The following is a 26,944-nucleotide window of genomic DNA, read 5'->3' on the forward strand; positions in this document are numbered from 1 at the left end:
AGATGGTCAAATTATTTTTTCCACGAGACGGAGCGATAATTTTACCGATTTCACGAACAGGAACGGCGCTCCGGTGCGCTCCTGTCCATTTCGAGCCCTGACTGTGGACAAACGTGGGTAACACGAAAGTCTGACATAACATAACCAATGCTGAGGTGACCGCAACCTAAAACGTTTTATGTCAAAATATAGATTTAAATTACATCGCATATAAATCTGAAAAACTGGAAGGTAAGTTAAAGAAAGATCTCGACATCATTTAGTGGACGGAAAAGCCGATTGGAGTACAAAAAATATGCAAGAGCAAAAAAATCTCTTAATCTGTAACACTGAGGGAAGGTATTGCATGATTTTTGAATAGAAGTCCAAAATTTAAATATACGCCACTTAAGGGAAGATTTGCATCCAGCCGTGGATCGATAACAGCAAAAGGTTATACCTACAATATGATAATAATTGATAATGAATATTAGAGAAATTTTATATAACATGACACCACTATTAGAAATGCTTCGTTATTGTTTCGTCAATACAAACAATCTGTCTCTAAAAGTGTATCGCTATAAAGGGGATTATGCAAGCCTTTAACCCCCCAAAAAACACCCTGCGTGTTCCGGATATTAGTAATGCTATTCACTTGTCTACTTAGGGGTATTTTGCAATATGTCATATTCTTAACACAGATAAGCTAAAGTAGTGTGAGACATAAACGATGTCGGAGAATGCGATATCTTAAAGAAAGTAGTATATAATAAACTAGGGCATTGAGGATTAAATGAGTAGAAGTGGCATATAATTTAAATATACATTATTACAGTTTTCACATCAAACATATTATTTATGCGTAAAATAGTATTCAAATATGTAACTGCTATGCATAGACATTTATATACATTATTTTTATTCCTATTATTAGATTATATATCATAGCAACGTATGTATTAAATTTCATTGTGTACCAATTCGTAAGGCACTGGGCTCTCGTCCGGGAGCTCTGGGTTTAATTCCCAGTGAGGTCACGATATATTTTTGCGGTTTTCTAAAAGCCTGGGTGTTTATGTGATCGTGTCGCTTCTACTACTACACTGCGATTTCCGTATAATACTACTGTCATGGTCTGCTACAATTAGTGTTAAACTAGTAATAATAGGTATATATTAGGTATCAATATTTTATTGAAAAAAGTATTGAATGTTTTGGCTGATTTGTCCTCGTTCAAACATAAAATTTACTAATAAAAAAACAGCAATATTTTTCTTTTTATAAGTAATTATTAATAGATTATTTTTACAATTTATAGAAAGTTGTAAAGAGTTTTGTAGAATTTACATTAGGTAAATTTGACTTTGTAATCGTTTTACTCCGGTCGGATAAGGGGTCCTAAATCTCAGTCAGAGAGTAATAATATTGTTAATGATTTTGAATTTGGAAGACCTTAAAAAGCTGTCAAGCTTGATTTTGAACTATTTCTTAGAAGCACTGAGAGGTGGCATACATGATTTTTGCATATGGGTCCAATCTTTCTAACAATTAAATTGTTGATATAATATATTATATAAAGTAACAAAATAACATGTTAATAAATCATATACTTTTTACTAAACGTTAACTGGGTTAATATATTTAGCAGTGGCGAAGGGTGGAGGTAGGCTGTCAAGATACACGATAAACAGTGCACATTAAACTTTGTTAGTCATATTTGTTTTTATTGAACTAAGATTACAACTTACAGATGGTTTTGGATAATTTTTAAAATTCAATTAAACCCTGCCCGAACCAAATCATAATAATTTTGGTATACTTTGGCCGATGCGACATAATTGTGCACACTTTTTCGGTAATACTTATCTGTTTTCGTTAGATTAAGAATACTTATTACACATATTGTTGGTTTATTAAGCCCTGCCTAAACCAAACTATAATACATACAAAATATTATTCTATGTAAGTATAAAATATCCAAAGTTATATGATTCAATTGCATACTTTTATATATTTTATAGATAGACGAGTATTTTTTGACTATTATTTACTATGGCGTGGTTCGCAGGGTTTAATTGAATTTTAAAAACTAACCAATACCATCTGTAAATAATTGTGAAAATCAAGTTCAATGAAAACAAGTACGTATGATTGACAGAGTTTAGTGTGCAATATTTATGCCGGATCTTAACAGCCTACCTCCACCCTTCACCACTGATATAAATCGAATTGTAGAGGTCGTAGTGACTAAGACTAGAGAGTCCTCTAGGTACCCTAATTCTGTAAATGAGCCAATAATTTATATTTGGTTTTTGTTATTTAATATATTATATGCAAATGTGTTGGCAATTTTTTACTGATTATATCTATATTATATGCACTTGATTCAAGAAAACTTCCTAATGAAAAACAAAGTTCCTAGTGTAGGTGCAATAGGAATAGATGGTTTTTTGATATTGGCGTTTGGGGTCGAATTCGTAAGAAAGAATTTTTTAGACTAAAATTAATACACTTTTGTATTTGAAATATTGAGCTCAATGGAGGGTCCCAACGCTCAAGCGAATTGCTAACCACTCATTCGTATAAACTACCGTAAAAAAATGTGATTTACCTTTATAATAGTGATATCTAAATATTTTCTGCAATGATTTTCCACCTCGCAAATATTTCCCTCAGTTAGCTCCACCCCTACACAAAAGAAACCAATAGGAAAACTACATTTTACTACCCCCTGATTCAAGCCAATCATATCACGTCAACCTGTTATCAGGGTTGCTTTCATTCACCCCTATCAATAAAAGCTTATAACACAACATAGGCTAAACAAAAATGAATCGTTTCACTCCCTTATAATGGATATAATTTTGAGTGTCTGCAAAGTTTAGATGTGTAATTTTAGATTATAATTTTTGATTTTGGAAAATGTATTATTACTTATGATATGGATCGGGGTCGTAGTATTACAAAGTGAAAAGTCAGTGCGGATGGTCGATCACGAGATTATCTAGTTTCTCTACGAAAACATTACTTACTAAAGAATTGATATTTTCAATAAATATTATGTCTATTCAAAGTGATTCTGTGCATGTCTGGAATAATGCGCCTGTAAGTATTTTCTGTATAAAATAAGAATATTGAAACTCTAATAATTAAACTAATGTAATTTAAGTTTTTTTTTTTGGTACAACCTAGACTAAACCATATTGCGCCCCCAAAAACTTTTATTCAATTAGATATAATATAGGTATATTTCTGAGATTTTTCAAAATAATGTACTCGTAGTTTCTATAATAAAGACTCTAAACATTCGTAAATACTGTGTGTATCCAGTAGGTATTTATTGCATAATATAATAATTATTTTATTAAGTTTTCATTTTGATTTTTTCTTCACAAAACCACTCATTATTATATGTTATTTTTCGTATCGTGCCACTCCATCGGAGTTCGGCTACCATTAGGGGAATCTTTGCTCTATCATATGTTCCTTGGAACAGTTCGGTGGTACTGAACTCAAACACCTAGTTCTTTAGTCCTCTCTTAACTTAAAGTCATACAAATTCAGTCAAAGCACACTTGAGTTCATGGCGACCGGGTTACTGCTCCTGAGATATTCCCAGTTATAAAAAAGTGATGCTTCACAACCAGGGCTCGAAATGGACCGGAACGCACCGGAGCGCCGTTCCTGTTCGTGAAATCGGTAAAATTATCGCTCCATCTCATGGAATAAATAATTTGACCGTCTGAGCTGGATAGGCCATATAATAGAAAATCTAACATACTTATTTTTATGAAAAAAAAACACATAAACTTTGATAACTTTACTATGTAAAAATCTTCAGAAAACTGTCGAGCGCTCCGGTTCGTAAATTTTTCCATTTCGAGCGCTGTTCACAACTAAACACATGGTGTTATTATGTATAAATGCCTCAGGGGGAGGTGACTTCTCATAATATGGCCGACGCACTGTAATTATCTGGTTTTGATACTAAGTAAAACTTCTCAGTCCTTTCACATTGATTTGAGGACGTCAACATTTTGTCACCCCGTTACTGATTGATGATTTCATCAGAATTTTAAATTCAGAATTTTTAACATGTCAGCCTCCGTTGACATTAAAGCAAGTTAACGTAAAATTAACTAAAATTTGGAAATAAATTTATAATTGGCCATCTATCTTCGATCTTCTAGAATTTTTGACATTTTGACGTTGTCTTGAATTATTCCATAAAGAGGAATCATCATGTTTAATATATCTATTTCAATATCAGTAATCACAGCCGGGTTACGCGAGATTTCTCAATGCTAGCGACCCAAAGAATGTACAAAATGTTTAAAGAGTTCCGTCTTAAGGGGGGACATGCTCGTCGAAGGTCAAAATTGAGTTTTTATTGTATTTTCAAACCATGATCCTGGACACTCCTTAAACGTTGTAGATAATCTATTTATATAATTTTGAAGCCTTATTATCCTTAATAGTTATTTTAAACATTTGATGACTGCATAAAGTATTTTTGTTACATAAAATAGTATTCTTTTAAACCTCTCGCTCTAATGTTTCAGAATATAGTCATATTTCGGTACATAACTGTGCAGTGGTGTTAAGATTTTTTACATTTATTAATTTTTAAACGCATTTATAAAACCATTAGTATAATTTATTATGAGATAATTTTTGTAAAATATTCACGATAAAAAATTATATTGATAATCTCTGTGATCCCAAATTTGACAAGAATTAGGCATTTTATTATTCAAAAAATCGGCAAGATTAACACATTTGAAGATGATTCTAAAGATACTTTTTATAAGCTATGTCTTTGACCATTCAAGTGTGATAAACATCTTATGAATAATGATTGCTTTATAATAATTATTGACCTAAGAATAAGGTAGTGTTTTTTTGAAATAAGCCATTTCTTTTGTCATTCCCCAGTGGTTAAGCTACAACATACGGCCGTAGCCATAAATTAAAAAACTATAATTAAAATAGGTAGTAAAATTATGTTAACGCGCGTGTTTGAACATGTACCTAACCGATTTTTTTAATTTTTTTTTTTAAACGGTACATGTTCAAACACGCGCGTATATATCATTTTACTCCCTATTTCAATTATTGTTTGTCAATTTATGGCTACGGCCGTATGTTGTAGCTTAACTACTGGGGAATGACAAAAGAAATGGCGTATTTCAAAAAAACACTACCTTATTCTTAGGTCAATAATTATTATAAAGCAATCATTATTCATAAGATGTTTATCACACTTGAATGGTCAAAGACATAGCTTATAAAAAGTATCTTTAGAATCATCTTCAAATGTGTTAATCTTGCCGATTTTTTGAATAATAAAATGCCTAATTCTTGTCAAATTTGGGATCACAGAGATTATCAATATAATTTTTTATCGTGAATATTTTACAAAAAATATCTCATAATAAATTATACTAATGGTTTTTTAAATGCGTTTAAAAATTAATAAATGTAAAAAATCTTAACACCACTGCACAGTTATGTACCGAAATATGACTATATTCTGAAACATTAGAGCGAGAGGTTTAAAAGAATACTATTTTATGTAATAAAAATACTTTATGCAGTCATTAAATGTTTAAAATAACTATAAAGGATAACAAGGCTTCAAAATTATATAAATAGATTATCTACAACGTTTAAGGAGTGTCCAGGATCATGGTTTGAAAATACAATAAAAACTCAATTTTGACCTTCGACGAGCATGTCCCCCCTTAAGACATTGCTTCCTCTGCCTCAGAGGCTTTTCATGGATTTTTAAGCCTATTAATCGAACACTGGGAGAACAAAATTTGGAGACCCTAGGTTATAGCAGTGGCGAGGGGTGGAGGTAGGCTGTTAAGATCTAACATAAATAGTGGATACTAAATTTTGTCAGTTATATTTATTCGTTTTCATTGAACTAATTATAATATAAATCGCAGATAGTGCTGGTTAGTTTTTAAAAATCAATTAAAACCTGCCTAAGCCAAACTATAATAGTTTAGTTATGCTATGGGCGATCCGAAAAATATAGTGAACATTTTTCAGTCATACTTATTTGTTTTCGTTGAATTAACACAATCACTGCTGACCTTTTAATTACCACATTTAAATAACACGTTAAATATATCTAATGGCCAATTACTCCAAACGCGCCAGTCGCGGTTTTTTAAATTCATTAAGACCTGCCTAAACCAAACCATAACTTAAGAAAAATATTTTTCTATCTATAAAATATCTAAAATTATGTATGATTTAATGGCATAATTTTGGATATATTATAGATAGACGATAGTTTTTTCTACGATTATCTATTATGGCTTGGTTACGCAGGGTTTAATTGAATTTTAAAAACTAACCGACACTATCTGCAATTTGTAGTACCTATAAGTTATATTAAAACAAATACGTCTGACTGACAAAGTTTACTGTGTATGTCTGCTCGTAGTAGCCTATATCCACCATTCGCCGCTGGGTTATAGCCTCTATGGTAAATCCAGTCATATTAGTATACAAATTTATTATAAAAATATATCCATCTTAGGAATAGTTTTAAAAAAAATATTGATTAAAAAACCAGACAGCCTTGTATGACTGCGGGTAAAATGTCAACCACTGGGCATTTTGTTAGCGACGTCCCATGGGGTAGGCAGGTCATACGTTGCTTAGGGGGCCAAATAATGGAAAAGAAACGAGGTTTACATGAAGCTGGCGATGCGGTAGTTTTGTTAGAAAGTGCCGACATTTTAGTTAAAAAAAATATGGAAGAAAATCTTGCAACCCATCTTTTTTACAACGTTTTTCTTAGTTAGTATTCTTATTTGTCCGGTGGTTCTTTGTCCGGTACAAATCTTGCAATCGATTTTTAACTAACTTCCCGACTAGCTAGACATTTTGAAACTTTTAGAATATATCAGAACACGATGCCAAAGCATTTTTAATACTTTTAGCCATCTTTAAGTAGAATTGAATTCATTTTCAGTTAATTCTGTTTTGTATGAAAAGTTATTTCGACACCATTATTGGTTGCTAAGCGGATGGTCCTAGCAACTAAATTATTAATATATACGTGCGTTACTATGGAAATCAATATGCATGTCAAAATGACATTTCAGTATTATTTCTATCAAGTACAGTTTTTTTTGATCGTTTAAGCTAGTCAAGTCAAGTTTATATGATTCAACAGAAAATTCAAAAACGTTGTAGGTACTTATATAAAAAGTTCTTTTTATCTTGTAATTATTTATTTTGTATTATAACATAAAATATTCACAAGGAGTCTAGGAGAGAAACTATGACTGGATACTGTCAATACGGTATCTTGTATTCGTTCATTATTTATAATTAATTGTCCTGTAAAATTTGTACATAATATTATCTGCTAACTATCCCATAAAACATTACTCATTTTTGTTCAAAGGGCAATGATCTATCAGGATATGGAGCATTATGGGCTGACCACCAACCCCCAGCCTATCCTGATCTGCTAGCGGGGTTTCCTCATCCAGATTTAGGTAATCTACCGTTTATTCTAAGGAATAATAATCCAAATCCTAATAATCCTAAATGGATATTACCTACCTATGTACCTACATACAGTATGAGTATAGGAGCAATTTACGTAGGCACCTACATCACTCTAAGTGGGTATGCCGTGAAACGAAGCTTTCTTATAATTAATAAATAATTGCATTATTTAAATGGTGTTAATTATTTTTATATTATCTATTTTCTATATGCGAAAGTAAGGGAATAATATTATGTCTGATAATTTTAAAATTAGCTCAACATGTCTATTAATTATGATACATGTTCCACAGAGTGGAAGTTGTATTAACAGATTTTTGTTTTTACGAGAAATGAATGTTAGCCACGTGCTTAACATATTAATTAGGTCTATACTCTGAGTCTAGGGAATCCAATCCCGAGCCAAAATTCTAATCCCGGGATTTCGGGATTACATTGGCATTTTTTTCCATTCTTAATATAAAAATTTTATATTTACAAATAACATTGATAAAATCGGTCAAAAATAAATCTAGTATAATTTATATTATTTAAGACATTTATTGTTAATATTGTATACGTTCAATCTTGGAAATAGGTACATAAGTTTAATGGAGTAAATAATATTGTAATATAAATAATAATTTGAAATTAATATGAGATTGCTGTTTCTGATAGTAAAGACGTAATGAAAGGGTTAGTGAGATTTAAAATAGTAAAGCAAATCATGGTGTACTTATGGCCTTCCCGCTTCATAAATCTAATTAGTCAGCCAAATATGAAACTGCCTTAAAACGTATGAGATCGTGGTGGAATTACTTTGTTAATAGTGCTAAGCATTGTTTTTTTCCAATCTTTCTATTTTTTATTAATTTATGTGAAAAAATAGAATGAATCGGCAACTTAAAACATGGATATAAATCAAACTTCATTCAAACTCAGTTTATTTCTAATGTAGTTATTTGTTATCAAAAGTATTTTTTCTGTTATGTTTTTGTTTTAATTTTATTTTCCATTAAAATTGATAAAAAGATCAATCCCGAAAGTTTCGGGATTATGTTTATCAATCCCGGGATTCATAGGTATCGAAAATAGCTCGGGATCCCATGATCCCGGGATTGGAATCCCTATCTGAGTCTAAACAGATATGAATTTTGCCAGACGCGGGATTTGAGTCCTGGACTTGCGACAGTATTAAGCTGACACGTTGGCAATCGTGGGGCTGTCAAATATGTTACCAATAATTCATTTTACTTCCAGGATTCATAAGTCTTGATAAAGATTCTTACAAATACTCGTACGTGACTACTATACAAATCCTGTTTGATTATGCTATTTTGACTAGAACTGACATTTTGTGAAATAGTTTGCCATTTACGTCGTAATATGTGGCTATATTATTACATAAGACAGTGTTATATGAGATATTCGTGAAACTGATATACCTACGTGGATTTAAATCTAAATCAAATGTCCTGTGATTTTGTCTTCAAAATACTAATACTCCGACCATCTGATCCTAACGCCGTGTGCACGCTGTCAACCTCATTAAATTTTGCGATAATTATCATAAAATCTAACGAGGTTGCCAGCAACTTGGACCTGCCATAATAAGATCATACGGGCCTCCACAGAGTGGAGGTTTGTATTAACAGATTTTTGTTTTTACGAGAAATTGATGTCAGCCACTTGCTAAACCTATTAGGTCCATGCTCTGACTCATACACAAATTGAAAAAAAATATGTATATGTAGGTACTTCCCAGAGCCAGGATTCGAACCTGTAACCCAGGACGTTACAGGCCGACGCTTAAGCCGCGCGGCCATTATATTTATATACTAATACTAGTATGTATATAAAAAAATCTATCCGGGTGTAAAATGTCTAGTACCTATATGCATGTAAGTTTAACACTGTGCGGTCATTCTTCGAACCTTTTATAGAAACTGTCTTTCATTTGATGAATATAAAGCAAATTAACCAACAGAGTAACCAATCGCTTCTGACCGTAAATCCTTTTCAAAATATAATAGTATCGTTACAGATAAATAAAAACTAATTATATTTCACCAGTGTGGGGTGGCGGAGGATTAGTAGGATCTCGTAACGGCTCCCGCGGCCAGTCTTCTTCCGGCGGGAGCAAAAAGCCGCGTCGTCGAGTGGCGTCCGTCGCTCAGCGTCGCGCTGCCAATATCCGGGAGAGGCGTCGCATGTTCAATCTCAATGAAGCCTTCGATAAGCTCAGGAGAAAGGTAAATTAAATTATTATCTGATCACATTTCTATATATTTATATTATTGTATTGTATTGACACAGTTGTTTCGCGTGTTTCAAATAGTCTAATACAGTGGTTTCCAAACTTCATGTTACTACGCCTCCCCCCCCTTTATTTCATTAAATAATACAGACATCTTTTTAAATAGTCAACAATGTACTAATCCAACAATGAAAAAAAAATAAACAAGGTTTTACAAAGTACTTATATATTCATTTTAACTTAATTTGTTTTTCGTGCGATGAATGTGCTTGTTTATTAGCACAATCAATTTCAATAGTAGTCAATACAAATTTATAATCGTTCATTGACAAATGGATTCTATTATGGGCCCCACATCTTGAAGCGGGCCCCGATATCAGGATCTTTCAACCACATATTTAAAATATGTAATTGCTCTGAAATAGAACAGCGCCGCAGACGACTTTTTACTATTAATAAAATAATGTTAAAAGTGCATTATCAAACTAACCAAGAACTCAGAAAATAGATAATAGATTTTGTTTGCTTCGATATATATCTGGCGTAGAAATAATTTAAATGTGGATACATGGCGAACTTATTTTTTTTGTAATTTTGATTTCCAAAGCTCCAAATTTTTATGAATGCCTTCACTTTGTCTTTTTAAATCAGTGAATGCATTAGTGGTCCTTGCATTGATTTATTCACTCATTTTTATTTAAATTTCAACCAAATATAACAAAATTATCGTTCCTAAACAAAATTGCGTCAAATTTCAACATTATGATTTGACCCTTTTATTTAGACTTCATTTTTCACGAGATAGCCAGCGCGCTTGACAATAGTGTAGAAGTGAGGTATTATAAATTGTGTCTCCATATTTTCAGACAGGTTTGCAAACAACCTTTTATAGGACTGTTTTTTTGTATAGTTTATAACTAGCGGCCATTTTATAAACTATGCATTTGCAAACTGCAAACCTGTAGTTAAATTTTAAATAAATTCAACAGCTACATATTCAAATAAATATTTGTCACGTCACTTTCACTGTATGTAAATATGGATTCTGGTTTTAAGTGAATTGTGTTAAACTTTTCGCGCCTCCTTTAGCAACACTCCGCGCCCCCCAGTTTGGAAATCGCTGGTCTAATATATAAGTAACTCATTACCTGCCAAGTTACGTATAGGTATTTTTTGTTTTGATGATAGAATGTTGTATCGTAAAAACCTCTTTAATAAATTATTGTCGATGAAAATTCGAAATCTTTTATGTTGGCATAACTGGTTTTTGATGTTTAATGATCTCAAATTTGATAGGTACTGAATCGACGATTCTTTTCGAGTTTGTAATCCGAAGTTGAAAAAAATAATATTATGTACTTATACAATCTACTGATTACTGGCTACAAAATTTTTTTTGGTTAAAAAACTTAGGTTGTTTAGTAGTATCAATAAACACCATTTAAAACGAAATAAATAAACGAAGTAATTAGATACTCGTGGGTCCTAATTAAAGAGGTTGAACCTTTGTTACAGATTCTGTAGTACTTTTTTTTCTACATCATTCATAACTCATACCAAAGAATTCCACGACCGGTATATTTTGACAAATGTTTTCCCAGTGGTTAACAAGTAATAGATGGTCAAACAACGGCGAATAATTTCATGACTTGAGCACAGAATAAGTCGGTGAGCATGAATATTTCACGAAAACACCGGTCATGGGAACTTATTCAATTGTTTACGAATGCACAATTATTTATACATTACATTTTGTCAAGAAGATGCATTAGTCTTTGGATTTTTCCTTGTGAGTATTATGGCACAATGGTCCACAAAGTATTATTGTAACTGATTGTGATGTAAAAATTAATATTATTAATGAATTGACAAGAATGTGGACTTGACATATTATTGTCATAAAATGTTCTTATTTCTTGTCCCGTTTTCTAATATTCCAACTTTCAATTTACGTAATAGAAGAAACTACGTTATTTACGTAGTAATTTTTGGCAACTTTCATAAATACTTTAATCAATCCAAATCATTATTACAACCATTTAAATTGCAAATACTTTCAAGTATTATGAAATTTATGAAATCAGGACTTAATGTAAACTGGTATAACGCAAAACCATTTATAATTTACTAAAATAAACCTAAATGACGGCAAAACAAATGGTTGTATATTCCATCTCTATAAACGTGAGTGAGGGTTCGAATCCTCCGTTAAGTTGCTTATTTCAATGTGTGCTTGATCTACAACAATGATCCCAATGGGTTAAGCGAATGACTAACAACTATTATTCGTAAAATGTCCTATATTTTTGGATGTCAAGAACGGCAAGGTTTTTAAAGTTGAACACGGAAGCGATAAAAATGCTTATTGCATTTGCAACAACCTACATATATTCTCACGTATTTTCACGTATGTGAATACAGAATTCGGTTGAACTCATAAGACAGTATACTAATTGCTCTGGCATTAGAAAGCCACAATTTTGATGTTCATGTATCAAAAATACAAATTCTTTAAAAACTGAAGCAGTGGCGGGTTTATGGACGTAAGAGACTCAAAGCACTGACTAAAAAATAACATAACAACCATAAATTCCTACTACCAACGTATATACTAAGAATTACAATGTATCTCTTCCCTTTATTGAAGGTGCAAGTGAAGGTGGTGGTGGTTTATTTTTTTGTGTACAAGTATGTACGTATCTGTTTGAGTGGCCATTTTGATGTTAGCTGCAGAGATTTTATGCTTGGGCAATATTAATTTGTAAGAAATACGCATATTTTTAAGATTTCGGTATAATTTAACGATTGTATTACTGGTTTTAACTTTTTCGATGCTTCTTTAAATTAAAATCGGCGCCATACAAAATCGCTACTGACCTCAAGTGAGATTTTCATTATTTTATATTTAAAGCAGTTTATTTTTCATTTAAATACTTATCTTAAAATTTATTTATTTATGACTATATTATTCTCCGTACAAATGGACTCTATAGATAATGTGTAATTTAATAATGCTTTTTGAGTTTTCCGAATTCTGTAGAATTTGAGGAAAACATATTTTCACTTTCAACTCGATGGATAAAACCGTAAATCATAGAAAAAAGTTGTACTGAATGGGAGTCGAACTCACATATTTCACTTGCCAGGGCGAGTGCTATTATTCTTTGAGCTTTAACCGCCTATGACTCATGCGAATCAATCCTAATAACTATTAGGGCTCGAAATAGACCGGAACGCACCGGAGCGCCGTTCCGGTTCATAAAATCCATAAATTATCGCTCCGTCTCGTGGAAATATTAATTTCACCGTCTGAGCTAGATATTTCATACAATAAAAAATAACACGTATTTTTATAAATCCTATTTAATTAATGTAGTAGATATTTTCGTAAAATTATCGAGCGCTCCGGTTCGTAAAATTTTCCATCTCGAGCGCTGAAACTAAACTACCTATCGAATTTCATCGTTATGTATTTTGATATAAGTAGTTTTAATTTCTTATTATGGGGCACGTTTCTGTAACCATATTTATATTTAAAGAAAAGAATCAATTTATGAACGTCGATGGACATTATATCATAGATATGACGGTGACTGTAGGTACATAAATCATACATGTTACAATACGTATGATACTGTGCCGAGGTCCGAGTCTCGATAGAATGAGATGTTGTGCGGAGCGATACAGAGACTGAGATACTAACATACCGGGAAGTTATAATCGAGTGACCTGTCCAATCAATTATGATCCGCTATTTATTTTGTTGACAGATGCACTATTGATTATTGAATAATATGTTTGAATGACTATTCAATAAATGGCAGATCAGCTATTTTATTGAGTGTGCGCTAATTTAATTGGCTATTTCGCTGACTATCGTTGAAATGAATATTATAATTATTGAAGTCAGTTATTTCGTTGAGTTTACGATAATTGATAAATAAAATTAATATTATAATTGTGATCTAGATCACAGGGATTCGATGATGGCCACAATATTACATATAGGATATAGGTAAAATGGGTAATTATTCTCTTTTATCATAGGAACTTACCAACATTCACCGCCACCTTCGAAAGCACTGCCTTTTGAGAGATTTCGAGGGTTTTACGTGTACTTGTTTCATTTTTGAAAATACTCTTTCTGTTATCATAGGTACCAACCTTCGCATATGAAAAGCGTCTATCTCGAATCGAGACCCTCCGCTTGGCAATCACTTACATCGGTTTCATGTGCGAGCTGCTTCACGGTGCTGTCCCTCCGCCCAGAGATCTCCGGGCTCCGAATCTACCATCCAGACACTTCCTGGAGCCAGAGATATCATGGTGCCCATAAGAGCAAAACTTATTAGTAATCAATGACGAATGACCTGCTCCATTGAAACCTTGATCAACATACGTCATACCATCAACCTATCTATACCAAATGTATGTTAGTATAATTATGTATCATTTAATTTAATACTATCGAGTATAACAAGTGGTCAAAGATGTACACTTCTGATTATAATAGAGAAGTTATTTTTTATCCATCATAACTCTTATATAGGTACTTACCAGGCGCGCACACAGAAAAATGGCGTGGGGGGTCCATTTAAAAAAATGTCAACAATAATAATTTATGTACAATTTTTAAGACAACGAGATTGGTGGGGTCATTGACTTCCGTATTTACTCCAACTACGACGCACTTTTCGTGTACATTCTACATACCCAGACACTCGGCAGTTTGAATCGATGAAAACCTGGCCTGCAGCTATAACTAAGACATGTCACATACACGAGTGATTATCGAATACGTGTGGCTTAACGGTTATAATTATCAGGAAGCTTAGTGTCCGTTTGTGTTGTCCACTCTGTCTTGTATATTAAAGATGCTACGTCAGAGTATTAAAGCAAACATTGGATGCCTCAGATGGTTGCGTCAATTCATGAGTTCCGTTGATAAATCATCCGGGTCACGATGTTTTAATCATGGGGTCCTACCGAAGAAGAACTGATATTCTATTCACCTGAATAATTATTTGTATTCTTTTCGTTCTTGGTGGTGGCGCTTGATACTAAACTTACCTATGCTATTAGACTATTGTTTATTATATTTAATCAAACACTATCAAATTTATTCATCTGGTAATAATTTTATAATATGATAGTTTCAGGGCTCGAAATGGCCAGTAGCGCACCGGAGCGCTGTTCCGGTTCATAAAACCCCCAAAATTAACACTCAGTCTCGTGGACAAATCAATTTGACTGCCTGAGCTAGATATGTCATATAATAAAAAATTTAACACACTTATTTTTATAAAATATACATACAATAATTAGATAACTATATTAATATTTTCGTAAAATTATCGAGCGCTCCGGTTCGTAAAACATTCTATTTCGACCGCTGGATAGTTTATTAGGTAAGTACCTATGCTATGATTATTATTGTCACAACTACGGTAATCAACCGATATGTCTTCCAATAGAAAATAAATTTATAATATCTATAGATTAGTAAGTAGGTATTAAGAAGTGTTAGGTGTAATAAAATTCTAATACAATATACAATATCTACCTATCTAAATAACTGCGCTTTCAGTATTTTGATGATTATAATTAAAATATTTGTTGTTCTAATTTATTTTACTATAATAATACTATAAATAAATATGAAATATAATTTATTTTAGTGCAATAAAAGTGGCCAACATATTATAATCATTGATTAAAATATAAAACATATTATTTGTTCCCTAAATGTAATATTTATAAGAAATCCATATTATGTTGATAATAAAACAATCCAGACACCATGTTCAGTTTTAATTATTAACCTGGAACGGTGGTTAATCCAGCTGCCAAGATACCTACCTAAAATATTTTACTATTTATTTTTATGTTCTGAGGAACCCTTTGCTGAAGTTTTCAACAACACATCAACTTGCAAAAAATCTTCTTTCTATTTTCAAATTAGGTAGGTAACCTAACCTGTGCTCGTCCGTGGTGGTTTGACGGGCGCTGCGCGGCGGCGGCGCGGGCAACTCAAACGTATGAACATATTTTGACGTGTCCGTAGACAATGCGCGGGGACGGGTGTTCGCGCGTGTTGTTTTGGCGCGTCTAGCTCAACGCAGGCAAGATCGTACATGCGGCGGGCTCTTCCCATACTGCGCGCATAGAGGTGTCCGCACTGAATGGACGGGCGCCGACGCGGGAAACGAGCGAGTTGCGGATGTCTCAAACCATCATGAGCTTACCGCACGCGTCTGGTGTATTTGTGGTATTATTTTCACAAAGCATAGATAGTGCGAAGTGATGTAAAGTAGGTATACGTTTTATAACTTTGCACTTTTTACTACACTGATACGCCTTTTTGCCTTATTACGTCGCATAAAATTATATCAAATGATATTCACTTTTATTAATATAATATGTAGTACTAAATAAATATATATTATGTAAAAATAATATCTTTAAATTTCAATAATTCTTAACGCACATATAATATTGTATACTTATCTTACTTATAGTTATAAATGTAGGTACATAAAAAAATGTTTTTTTTGTCTATAATTATTCAATATTCTTTCTCATTTATCTCTTTATCTAATTTCTCTGTATTTAAATTTTAATATGTTTAACTATAATTATTATAATTTATATGGAAACTTTGCTTGTTGCAATATCTTTTTCTAGTCTATTTTATACATATTTGTAGTCTATGTAACTGTTTGTTTTCCTTAATAAAAAAATATAAACATAATAAAAATAAAATATATTAAGTAGGTACATCATTTCCATCCTAGAGCCGGGGTGCAAAGTTATGAAGCGTACATTCTACACCTACATTCACACCATATGAACCGAAAAGTCTTTTTTAAACTTTAACTTACATATTATCCAATATATAATCAAATTATAAAATCGACCAAGGGTACTTGATGGAATTTGAATTTAAATTCATAAATATAAATTTACCAAATAAACAAGAATTAACTGTATCAGATGACAGTGTATATTCACCATTGGTGGTGTTTGAAGATGCCAAAAGGCGATAGTCGGATCGCAAAAAATGACTCAAAAAGAATAGAAAAACACTTAGATCAATTAGAATATACCTAATCAAATATTTTCTCATGTTACTCTTTTTCGAAAAACTTGTCTGGTTGTTCCCGCAGTTTCTTGTATAAGTTATAAAATTCTTCTGCTAAATTAGTGCTTTCCATATTGATTTCATTGGCCCCATATTTTGGTGCAAAGTTTTGCCATTTCAAATAGGAGTTTTCCAGTAAAAACTTTTCTGTGTTTATGGTTTCCTATCCCTGATTTGACGCTGAACACGACTGGACGCGTGCGGGCTACTACGGACACTCTACCCGTGCCCGTCCCCGCGCCTATTCCGCGTCGAAGACGCCCCATGACTACGGCCAAGCGCTAAACACGCTCATAATGCCAGCGCTCCATTGGCGAGCCAAAAGTCCGAGTACAATAAATCGTCTGATTTGTCTATGCTCTGCTACTGACGAAAGAAAGAATACGAAAGAATAAAAAAGTCGAGCTGTCAAAAGTCAAAAGTTACGATTATCGTAATGTCTTCCGATAATCCTATAATTTTGTGTTATTTATATGTAGACTTGCATAAAATAATATAGCAGTGAAAACAACCTAAGTTTTACGTTTTATTTTATGAATTTAATAAATACAAATAAAAAAATAATTGATAAATCTCTCATTTTCTAATGTGTAACAAATTAATCAATGAAAATGATTAAAACAATTACAGATTTTTTTCGGTCCGAATGATCGCGTTCGAATTTGCATTGTGATCGACGGACGAAGTCTGGCAACTCGGAGAGTAAAATATCAAACATGTTTGAAATCCAACGAGCCTGGTCTGCGGATTAAAAAGTCTGCAGATCTGGGGTGCTCCACGCGAAAAAAAAAAGACTGTAAATCGTCTGACTTGCGTGCCAATGGAGCGCCGGCATAAGGCCCCTTACGCACTCGAGAGGCACTATCAAAGATTCCTCCGAGCTCAGAGTCACTCTTTAATAAAGACCAACTGGCCGCCTTCCTCCAGAAACCATGTGGACCAGAAAAACTCTTCGAGGTAAAACAAAAAGAGACATCGTCCAGATAAGCGGGAACATCTGGGGGAGCTCATAGGGCGCCCTTTCCAGGAGAGCATCAACCCAGAAGGCAGTCGAACTCGCATTATGGCCGAGGTACTCCCAAAGGATGACGCCCTGTATGAAGGGAGTTCTCCAGGAGAGGTAAGGACTCCACTAGGGGTACTTACTCCAGGTGGAGGTGACCGCATCTGGACTACCAATAACATTGGGGGCCGTCTGAGAGACTTTCAGGGAGTGTGAATGGCGTAGGGTGCCCCCCCCCCCCAATATTGGTGAAGATGATAGCCGGACTCCGCATACCCTTTGTGCGGAAACCACCATTGATAAGTCCTTCTTTACTTTTACGGAAAGAGTTTCAAACGCGACACGTTCTCGATCTGGAGAGTTACAGATGTAACTCTCCAGATCGAGGAGTTAAAGAACTCAGGGATTCTAGAGGAAGCGGGCCCAACTTAGAGTTTTCTCTCAACCCTATTTCTGATCAGGAAACAAGACGGGACTCTACGCTCTGTCTTCAACCTAAAGCGTTTAAATGCATTCTACAGCCAAAGACGTTCAAACTATGTCGTCACCATTACATGATTCCAGCCTTCTTACAAAAAGAAGACAGAGTAAAAATAGATCTAAGCCAGGTGTACCTCCATCTCCATGTACCCATAGCTACTCAACATCGTTGATTCCTTCGACTAGAGTACCGAGGGGAGCTCCTACAATTCACATGTCTCCCGTTCGGGCTGTCAGCCGCTCCGATTATGTTTGCGTCCCTGACCAATTGGGTAACCGAACGCCTACAAAAAATTGCTTGAGAATAATTGTCATTTAGCTAGATGATTTCTTTGAAGCCAATCAATCCCGAGAAACACTCTTGGCTCAGGTGGAATACAATATGATAACCTTCCTACGGTCATTAGGGTGAAAAATAAACATGAAAAATTCTGTCTGATCCCAAGCCAACAACGACAGTTCTTGGGTATCACGTGGGACACACAACAATCGGAAGTTTTTGTCGCCGGAGAAGTGTGTAGCACTCCGTCACCATCTGCTAACGCAGTTGGTCCCTCAGACAGGCTCGATCCCTTCTGGAGTGACTCAACTTCACACCTTACGTCACTCCACGAGGAAGGTTGCATTGTCGACGGCTACAACGCTCTAGTCACCAATTATTATCGGGGTCCCAAAACCTTGAAACCCCGAAACAGCACACGTCGTTGCAACGTATGTCTCACGAGACGTTACAGATAACTGCATTAGTAAAAAGTTTTGAAATGGTTTTCCCATAAAAACGGATTGTTTGACCACTTTAGAACATGTAAAGTACCTATACATACTGATAAAACTCATCTAATTACGATGTTCGTTCTTATGAGTAAAACAAATCACACACAAATGTAATTATAAATTTACCTACCAATATTTTTTTACTTATATTCACAATGATTTTTGCTGTAGGTATAAGTCGATTGTTCCTGTTATAATGTCAAAAAAATATATGATGTAGAAATTAATAAAATATTTATTCTATACAGGTACAAACCTTTTGCGTGCCACATGTCGCACGCGTCCTATAGATTCGCCACAACATTTGCAAGCACACAAGCATTCTAACAAAGTATGTGATCGCGTTGGTGAGACTTTTCTATGGTGCTATTGAAATTGTGAATCACATATTAAATTTCGTACCTATGTATTTTATGTGGCCCACAGTGAAATTTTGCCTGTGTGAGAAATTGACTAACATCTATTTTACACATAATTAATTAAAGTAAATCTGCTCTGCCATCGAAAATTATATTTTTTATATTGTAACAAGAATATTTACTAAAATTCAAGTATCCAGATGTTGACAAAGTATAAAATAAATAACGGATAGGTTCATATTTTAAATTACCACTTGGCAACTTTGGTTACCCTGACAACAGCAAAAATGTTTTGTTTTATCAATTGTCATTATCGCTGTCAAAGAGTTTATTCAGTTTATTAACAAAAGTTGCTCAAATCTCAAAATAATTCGTACTTTAATAGAGCAATTGCTAACGCCATAAAACATGGACGGAATTGAAAAGCCTCAAATAATCACGCACATAGAAAAAAACCTAAACTATTCACTATTTGATAGCAAATGGATACCGTGTTCAGCAAAATTTCTGGTGATCGGTTCCCAGCCGAAAGGCACCGGTACCATGGAGATTTATGAAATAGATTCAGGAGAAGCCAAACAGATTAAAGTCATCGATAATCCGAATGCTTTTAAATGTTGTACATTTGGAGCCAGTAATCTGAAAGATAGGCATCTTGCAACTGGTGATTTCTTGGGTAATTTAGAACTTTGGTAGGTAATATTTATACAGAACTTCTATTTAATGCAGACGTAGGTTGTTTTTTAGCATTGTGTAGTCCAATGGGATAATGGAATGGGTAATGACCTAGAAATAAATTAGAATCACATTAAAATATCAAATATACGTACTAACGCATATTTCTTTGACTTTTATACCTAATCATAATGCATGCAATGTAAAATTATGTATGATTTAATGGCATAATTTCAGATGTTATATGGATAGGACAATATTTTTTATCTAGTAAGTATCTATTATGGTTTCATTGAGTTTTATAACTAACGAATGTCTGAAATTTGTATTCTTAGTTCAATGAAAACAAATAATAGTTATGACTGACAAAATTTAGTGTGCACTATGTATGTCGGTCCTCCACAGCCTGCCTCCGCCCTTCGCCACTTATATTATAGCTGCTTGTTATTATTATAGATAGATTAGAAGCCAAATACACTGTACCATCGATATTTAGAATATTTAGGTGAATAATCACAAAAATCGTGCATGTTTTGTACGTAATACTGAAATATCAAAACAGCTGCCATGGATGATGGTTATAAATCAAGGGTGTCAACAACAGTTGTTTAATATTTTTAGATTTACAATAAAGTCAGTCACATTTTTCGTTTCTATTCTAGGAATCTCGAAAAATCTGTTCCGATATATACGGCCAAGGAGCACACAGATATTATAAATGCAATCGACGGAATCGGTGGAACTTCAAATAATTGCGGAGCTCCTGAAATTGTAACCGGTAGTCGAGATGGTAATATATTATTTTAAAAGAACGGACCGCACAGCCTTTGTTCTCAATGAAGATGTATAGTAACATCTGTCGATATAAAATAGAACTAACGCTCTCAGTCAATAATAAAGTAACTTGTCATATTATATTTTATTAGATATAATTAGTAGTCGATATCAAACCTTTCAATGACGCAGTTCACATAATATCTCAATTGAATAATCGTTCTTCGCATACTGTGGTTGTCCGCAATAGACATTAAACTATCAAAATAATAATGCCATACTATCTATATGAAACAATAAAACAGTTCTGTGTTTATTAATCAATTATGTATCCATATCAAAAAAACTAAACTAGGTAGTTGGACATCATACCAAATTAAAATTACGAACAACTACAAATGGTAATCCCAACGGAAAGTGATGAACAACTACAGGTGCGATGTTGGATTTTTTTAGCCACATGTTACTGATGCCTCGAAAAGAGTCACAACCTGGCCAGCTTTTTTTCCATGTCGGCTGGATTCCAACATTCTGGAAAGCTGCTAAATACTATCAACAAATTGTGTTTGTACTTACTAGAAATATTTTTTCTTTTAGATATTTCAAATTATCTAAAGAATTCCTATGTTTTGTTCAAACTGCTATTGAAATGTCATTAACCTTTTTTTCTAACCCCCCAATCCAGTGTTACGTGAATGGTAAACTTTATAATGGATAACTATTTATTTGTTTACTGATGAGAATGGGATTTGGGAAAAAAAGATTATAGTAATGTAATGATATTTTGATTGTTATTTCAGGTACCGTGAAGGTGTGGGATCCCCGTCAGAAGGATAAGCCGGTTGCCAGCATGGAACCGAACCCAGGCGAAGCCCGCAGAGATTGCTGGGCTGTCGGCTTCGGTAACTCCTTCAATAACATCGAGAGAATCGTCTGCGCCGGCTATGACAATGGAGACGTTAAAATGTTTGACTTGCGCGCAATGGCAGTGCGATGGGAATGCAACCTTAAGAATGGAGTACGATAATATATATTTAATTATCTTGTTGAAGATGCCTTGAGGTCCTACTTTTTAGGCTGCCCACTATGTAGTGTTGACTATGATTGTGTTTTTTTATTTCAGATTTGCAGCCTTGAATTTGATAGAAAAGATATTCCTATGAATAAATTGGTTGCTACAACTTTGGAAGGAAAGTTTCATGTCTTTGACACTAGGACTCAGCATCCCAAAAAAGGATTTGCCCAGGTAACAATATCATTCATACTCATCCATTGATTTGTCTTTAAAAATAAATTACAATACTTAATTGAGTTAGTGATTTGCCAATTTTGTTGGTGAATGAGCTAAATTCATTAGTAATTATTATTGTTAGTAGGACTCAAGCAACAAGTGAGCCTTATGTCTATTAAGGAAGATTACAATAACTTTACTCGATGGATAATTTTTTTTACAGGTCGTTGAGAATGAGCAAAAAAATGGGACAGTCTGGCTGTGCAAACACTTGCCTCAGAATAGAGATCTCTTCATAACATGTGCAGGAACTGGCCACATTATGCTATGGAAATAGTAAGTTTATAAATTAATAATAGGAGAAGAAATTTATGTCATTTTTATATTATTTAATTAGTACTTAAAGCATAAATTTAATTAGGCCATAATAAGCAACTCAAATCAAAGACCAAAAATTGATTAAGTATACTGTATATAGGTACTTATTATTTTGAGCTATTCTGGTATTTGAGTAGGATAATTTTTTTTTTTTTTTTGTGATTTTACCGAGGCTTTGACTGCGACTCGCTGTCATATCGCCTCTTCTCTTCTAGAAGGGGATCCTTCGATCAGGTCCTCACTCCTATTCTGTTAAATGGCTTTATAATTATTTTGTCTAGCTCTTCCGTCTTTCTTTCTTTCTTCTTTAGACGCCAGTGTTTTATGCACCAGAATCGCTCTCCTCCGTATCCATCCCTTCTGTATTTTCGATACATCGTGTAATCATTGAATTTCAGATAGTCTAATTCAGACCTCAGCCAAGTCTCTGAGATTAATGCTATTGAAATTTTTTGTCTTATTAAGTAGAGTTCTATATCATCCTTTTTTTGCTTCATACTTCTGGCATTCCATTGTAAAATCCTAATTTGTTTTTTATTATCCATTTTGCTCCAGAACCTCCCCTAGAATTTCCTTTAAGTGTCCTTCTTTGAATTGTTTGCATACCCAGTCCACTGCTTTAATTATTAGTTGTTTAATGATCTGCTGCCAGTCTCCCCCTTTCAGCAAGACTTTCATAATTTCTCCCATCGCGTTAACCTCTGTCTTCCCCTTTGAATTTTTCTTATTTTTTGTAGGCTTTACGCTCCTACCTGTAGATATTATTGTTGAGCCTGAAGCTTCTACCACCGCCTCTTCTTTCTTTTTGTTTTCCTTAGTTTTTTGAATTGTTTCGCTTTCATCTCTTCTTACGATTTTTTTTTGTTTTAATATGTCAGCATAGCTATTATTTAACATATTTTTTTTTGCTTCCTTGAAAGGTATGTTCATTTTTTTCATTGCTTCTTTGCAATTCTTTTCCTCTTGCCACTTTGGGCATTTTTGGCTGTTTGCCGCGTGGTTACCTTTGCAATTGATGCACGTAATTTCCTCATTTTTTTCGCAGGTTTTGTGGTTTTCACCACACTTAGGGCACGTTTCTACTGTACGTCCGCAATTGTTCGCGATATGCCCATATCGCCAGCATTTGTAGCATTGCATAACCCTGAATACATACGGTTCTACAGCAAAAGAGACTCCATATATGTAAATTGTTCTCGGCAATATTTTCTCCCCAAATTTAATACTGACTGACGAGGTCTTTGTCAGCTCTCCTGTATCACCTTTTCTTGTCAACCTCTTAAGGTTGATTACTTTTGCATCACTTTTGATTTCCATTTGCAGTTCTTGGAGGTCCATATCAATATCGACTTTTCTTATTACTCCATAAGAGCAGGAGTCATTCTCTTTGGTCACAAAACCGAGATCTTTGAGTTCTCCAGCTTGTTTCACTTTATCTGCTTCTTTTTCGTCTTCTACTTGGATGTACGTCTTTAAATTTTTATTGTAAATTTTCTGTACTTTTACTCCTGCCTTATGCAGCATCTGCGCTATTTTCAATTTTAATGGAATTTTACTTCCCGTCGCTATCATGACGATGTTTTGGTTTCCCTTTGGAGTGACCCCAGAGTCTCTTCTGGGTTTTTTTCCAGAGGTCACCGTCTGCCATTCTTCTTCTTTTTCTCCAACCACTTCCTCTTCATCATCGTTTCTTTTCTTCTTCGTTTTTTTGGTTTCATTCACTTCCATCGTGGTGTTTTCCATTTTATTGCTTTTGCCGTTCACGCGGTCTTGGAATTCGCGCAACAGTGTGAACAAAAAACAGTGTGGACAACCCCTCGCTTCACAGCGTTTGACGCACTCCCCGCACAAAGTGCACTATCCGTGCAACAATAAATATTTTTCACTTTTTCTCAAGCACTGGCACTGATTGTCAAAATCACATGGGACCACACATGTTGAGTTTATTGTCAAATTCATTTACAAACAATATTATTTTTGTTGTATCCCGTATTTATAACCGTTCGCGAGTAACCAGGCGAATAGCGTCCCGAATACGCAAGCGAAGTTGTACAACCTCACTCCACCGCTGTTGGCTTCCGACTGGAGTAGGATAATTAATAGTGCAGCTATTAATGTAAGACAATGTCTGTGTGGTATTTTTATATTTCATTGTCGAATCTGTGTAGTTAAATGACATGACAATATTTAAATGATTAACAAGCTATGCTGAAATGATTGTGCAAGAAATGTGTCATTAAATAGCTTCTTAATATGGAATTGAATCATACCATGACTTGTGTATTAGGTATGTTTCCAAATATTGACAAGCTATTTAGATGAACAATTACAAATATATCATAATAATATGTCATCTGTATTAAAAAGTAAAAATAAATTAATTCAAATCTGACAACATACAAAATATTAATTTTGCTCTGGCAACAAAATCTACCATACTAAAATCATTCCAAATATGCGATCAAGTGTTTAAACTCATTGACCGCTGACGGCACAGCTGTTGTGCCCTCATTAGGGGGGCAATAGATATAATTAGCATGTTATTTAAATGTGGTAATGAAATAGTAATTAAATGCTCCGCGGCGAAACGGTTAATACTAATGTTTCATAGGGTTCTCTCTTGCGATAGTCAAACCATTTGAAATAATAAGAGAATTATACTTATTGGCTTTGATATTATTTCCAGTTCATATCCGGATCAGCGATCAAAGTCAGATCCCAGCGGGGAGACATGCGGAGTAGCAGGCACCGTAAACTGTCTCCAGAAGATGTCACTGTCATCGCAGCCGATCAATTCGCTAGACTGGTCTCCTGATAAACAAGGACTTGCTATTTGCACTTCCTTTGACCAAACTCTAAGGGTCATTATTACTACTAAATTAAATCTATATTAAAGAAAAATGTGTTGCTATATATTATTTTTTTAAGAGACATGGTGTGCCTAGTCATTGTGCATTTAGTATCATAACCTGTGTTGTGAAAATAAAATATTTTTGCATTAGGCTTTGTACCAAAATATAAATAAATAATTACAATGTTGAAAGGTGTTTTTTTATTCAGAAGACCTGCAAGTGTTATAAGACATGTCAATTTTTATTGTATATAAACAACATATTAACTTAGTTTAGATACAATAGAATCTCACTAAGTATTCGGACACTAAATAAAACCTGGTGGTGCACGAAGCACGATCACTTGCCTTAGATCAGCGATTTCCAAACTGGGGCGCGAAATGTTTAACACAATTAATGTAGACACAGGTTTGCAGTTTGCAAATGCATTGTTTTTAAAACAATCGCTAGTTATAAAGTACACAAAAAACAGTCCTAGAAAAGGTTGTTTGCAAACCTGTCTGAAAATATGGAGACTTATTTTATAATACCTCACTTTTATACTATTGTGAAGCGCGCTGGCTATGTCGTGAAAAAATGAAATAAAAGGGTCAAATCTTAATGTTGAAATTTGAGGTAAATTTGTTTAGGAACGATAATTTTGTTGTTAAACTTGTCTATTTGGTTGAAATTAAAAAAAAAACTGAATGAATAAATCAATGCAAGAACCACTAATGCATTCACTGATTTAAAAAGACAAGTGAAGGCATTCATAAAAAATTGGAGGTTTGGAAATCAATATTACAAAAAAAATAAGTTCGCCATGTCTCCACTTTTAAATGATTTCTACGCCAGATATATTGAAGCAAACAAAAATCTATTTCCTGATTTCTTGGTTAGTTTGCTAATGTACATTTCACATTATTTTATTAAAAGTAAAAAAAATCGCCTGCAGCACTGCTTTGTTTCAGAACTATTAAATATGCGGTTGAAAGATGCTGGCCTGGGGGCCCGCTTGAGGATGTGGGGCCATTATAGAATCTATTTGTTAATGAACGATGATGAATTTACATTGACTACTATTGAAATTGATTGTGCTAATAAACAAGCACATTCGTCGCATGAAAAACAAATTAATATAATATAAGTCGTAAAACCTTATTTATTCTTTTGTATTAGTACATTGTTGAGTATTTAAAAAGGTATTATTCAATGAAATAAAGGGGGGAGGCGCCAAGATTAGATTTTTTTAAAAGGGAGGCGTAGTAACATAAAGTTTGGAAACCACTGCCTTAGATAGTGCCCAATTAGTGAGATTATACTGTAATAATATATCTAGCAGTGGCATGCTTGTAGGTATGCTGTTGAAAAAAATACACAAATATACTCACTATTTGCTACATATTATTATCTACTGATGATGAAGTATTATGGTGTGGTAGTCCTGCGATATTTTAAATAGTTGTGTAATACAGTAAAACCTCAATTATCTGGACTAAATGGGGATTAAGATAATCGAGAGGAACTGGAATCTGGAACTT

At 33.8% G+C, this 26,944-nt stretch overlaps 2 protein-coding genes across 2 annotated transcripts; both read left to right on the top strand.

Moving 5' to 3' along the window:
• The first annotated feature begins 2,964 nt into the window (after window positions 1–2,964).
• On the top strand, window positions 2,965–15,198 carry LOC147071318 (protein Fer3-like). The gene is made up of 4 exons (XM_085947913.1): window positions 2,965–3,087; window positions 7,415–7,508; window positions 9,574–9,752; window positions 13,914–15,198. The coding sequence occupies exons 1-4, from the start codon at window positions 3,043–3,045 to the stop codon at window positions 14,091–14,093; spliced, it is 498 nt and encodes a 165-aa protein (XP_085804039.1). The 5' UTR covers window positions 2,965–3,042; the 3' UTR covers window positions 14,094–15,198.
• A 4,590-nt stretch (window positions 15,199–19,788) lies between these two features.
• On the top strand, window positions 19,789–25,612 carry Wdr92 (dynein axonemal assembly factor 10). Its single transcript, XM_085947915.1, has 6 exons — window positions 19,789–20,206; window positions 20,852–20,979; window positions 21,764–21,981; window positions 22,087–22,209; window positions 22,418–22,530; window positions 25,259–25,612. The coding sequence occupies exons 1-6, from the start codon at window positions 19,923–19,925 to the stop codon at window positions 25,464–25,466; spliced, it is 1,074 nt and encodes a 357-aa protein (XP_085804041.1). The 5' UTR covers window positions 19,789–19,922; the 3' UTR covers window positions 25,467–25,612.
• Window positions 25,613–26,944: the final 1,332 nt, after the last annotated feature.

The sequence above is a fragment of the Rhyacophila brunnea genome, unplaced genomic scaffold, assembly GCF_057557595.1.
Source record: "Rhyacophila brunnea isolate RB1 unplaced genomic scaffold, BYU_Rbru_1.0 scaffold_20, whole genome shotgun sequence".
NCBI classification, from domain to species: domain Eukaryota; kingdom Metazoa; phylum Arthropoda; class Insecta; order Trichoptera; family Rhyacophilidae; genus Rhyacophila; species Rhyacophila brunnea.

Coding starts and splice junctions, on each gene's coding strand:
- LOC147071318 (XM_085947913.1), top strand. CDS start 3,043: ATGTCTATTCAAAGTGATTCTGTGCATGTCTGGAATAATGCGCCT. Junction 3,088..7,414: donor ATGTCTGGAATAATGCGCCT/GTAAGTATTTTC, acceptor TTTTGTTCAAAG/GGCAATGATCTATCAGGATA. Junction 7,509..9,573: donor GTTTCCTCATCCAGATTTAG/GTAATCTACCGT, acceptor ATATTTCACCAG/TGTGGGGTGGCGGAGGATTA.
- Wdr92 (XM_085947915.1), top strand. CDS start 19,923: ATGGACGGAATTGAAAAGCCTCAAATAATCACGCACATAGAAAAAAAC. Junction 20,207..20,851: donor TTGGGTAATTTAGAACTTTG/GTAGGTAATATT, acceptor TTTCTATTCTAG/GAATCTCGAAAAATCTGTTC. Junction 21,982..22,086: donor AATGCAACCTTAAGAATGGA/GTACGATAATAT, acceptor TTTTTATTTCAG/ATTTGCAGCCTTGAATTTGA.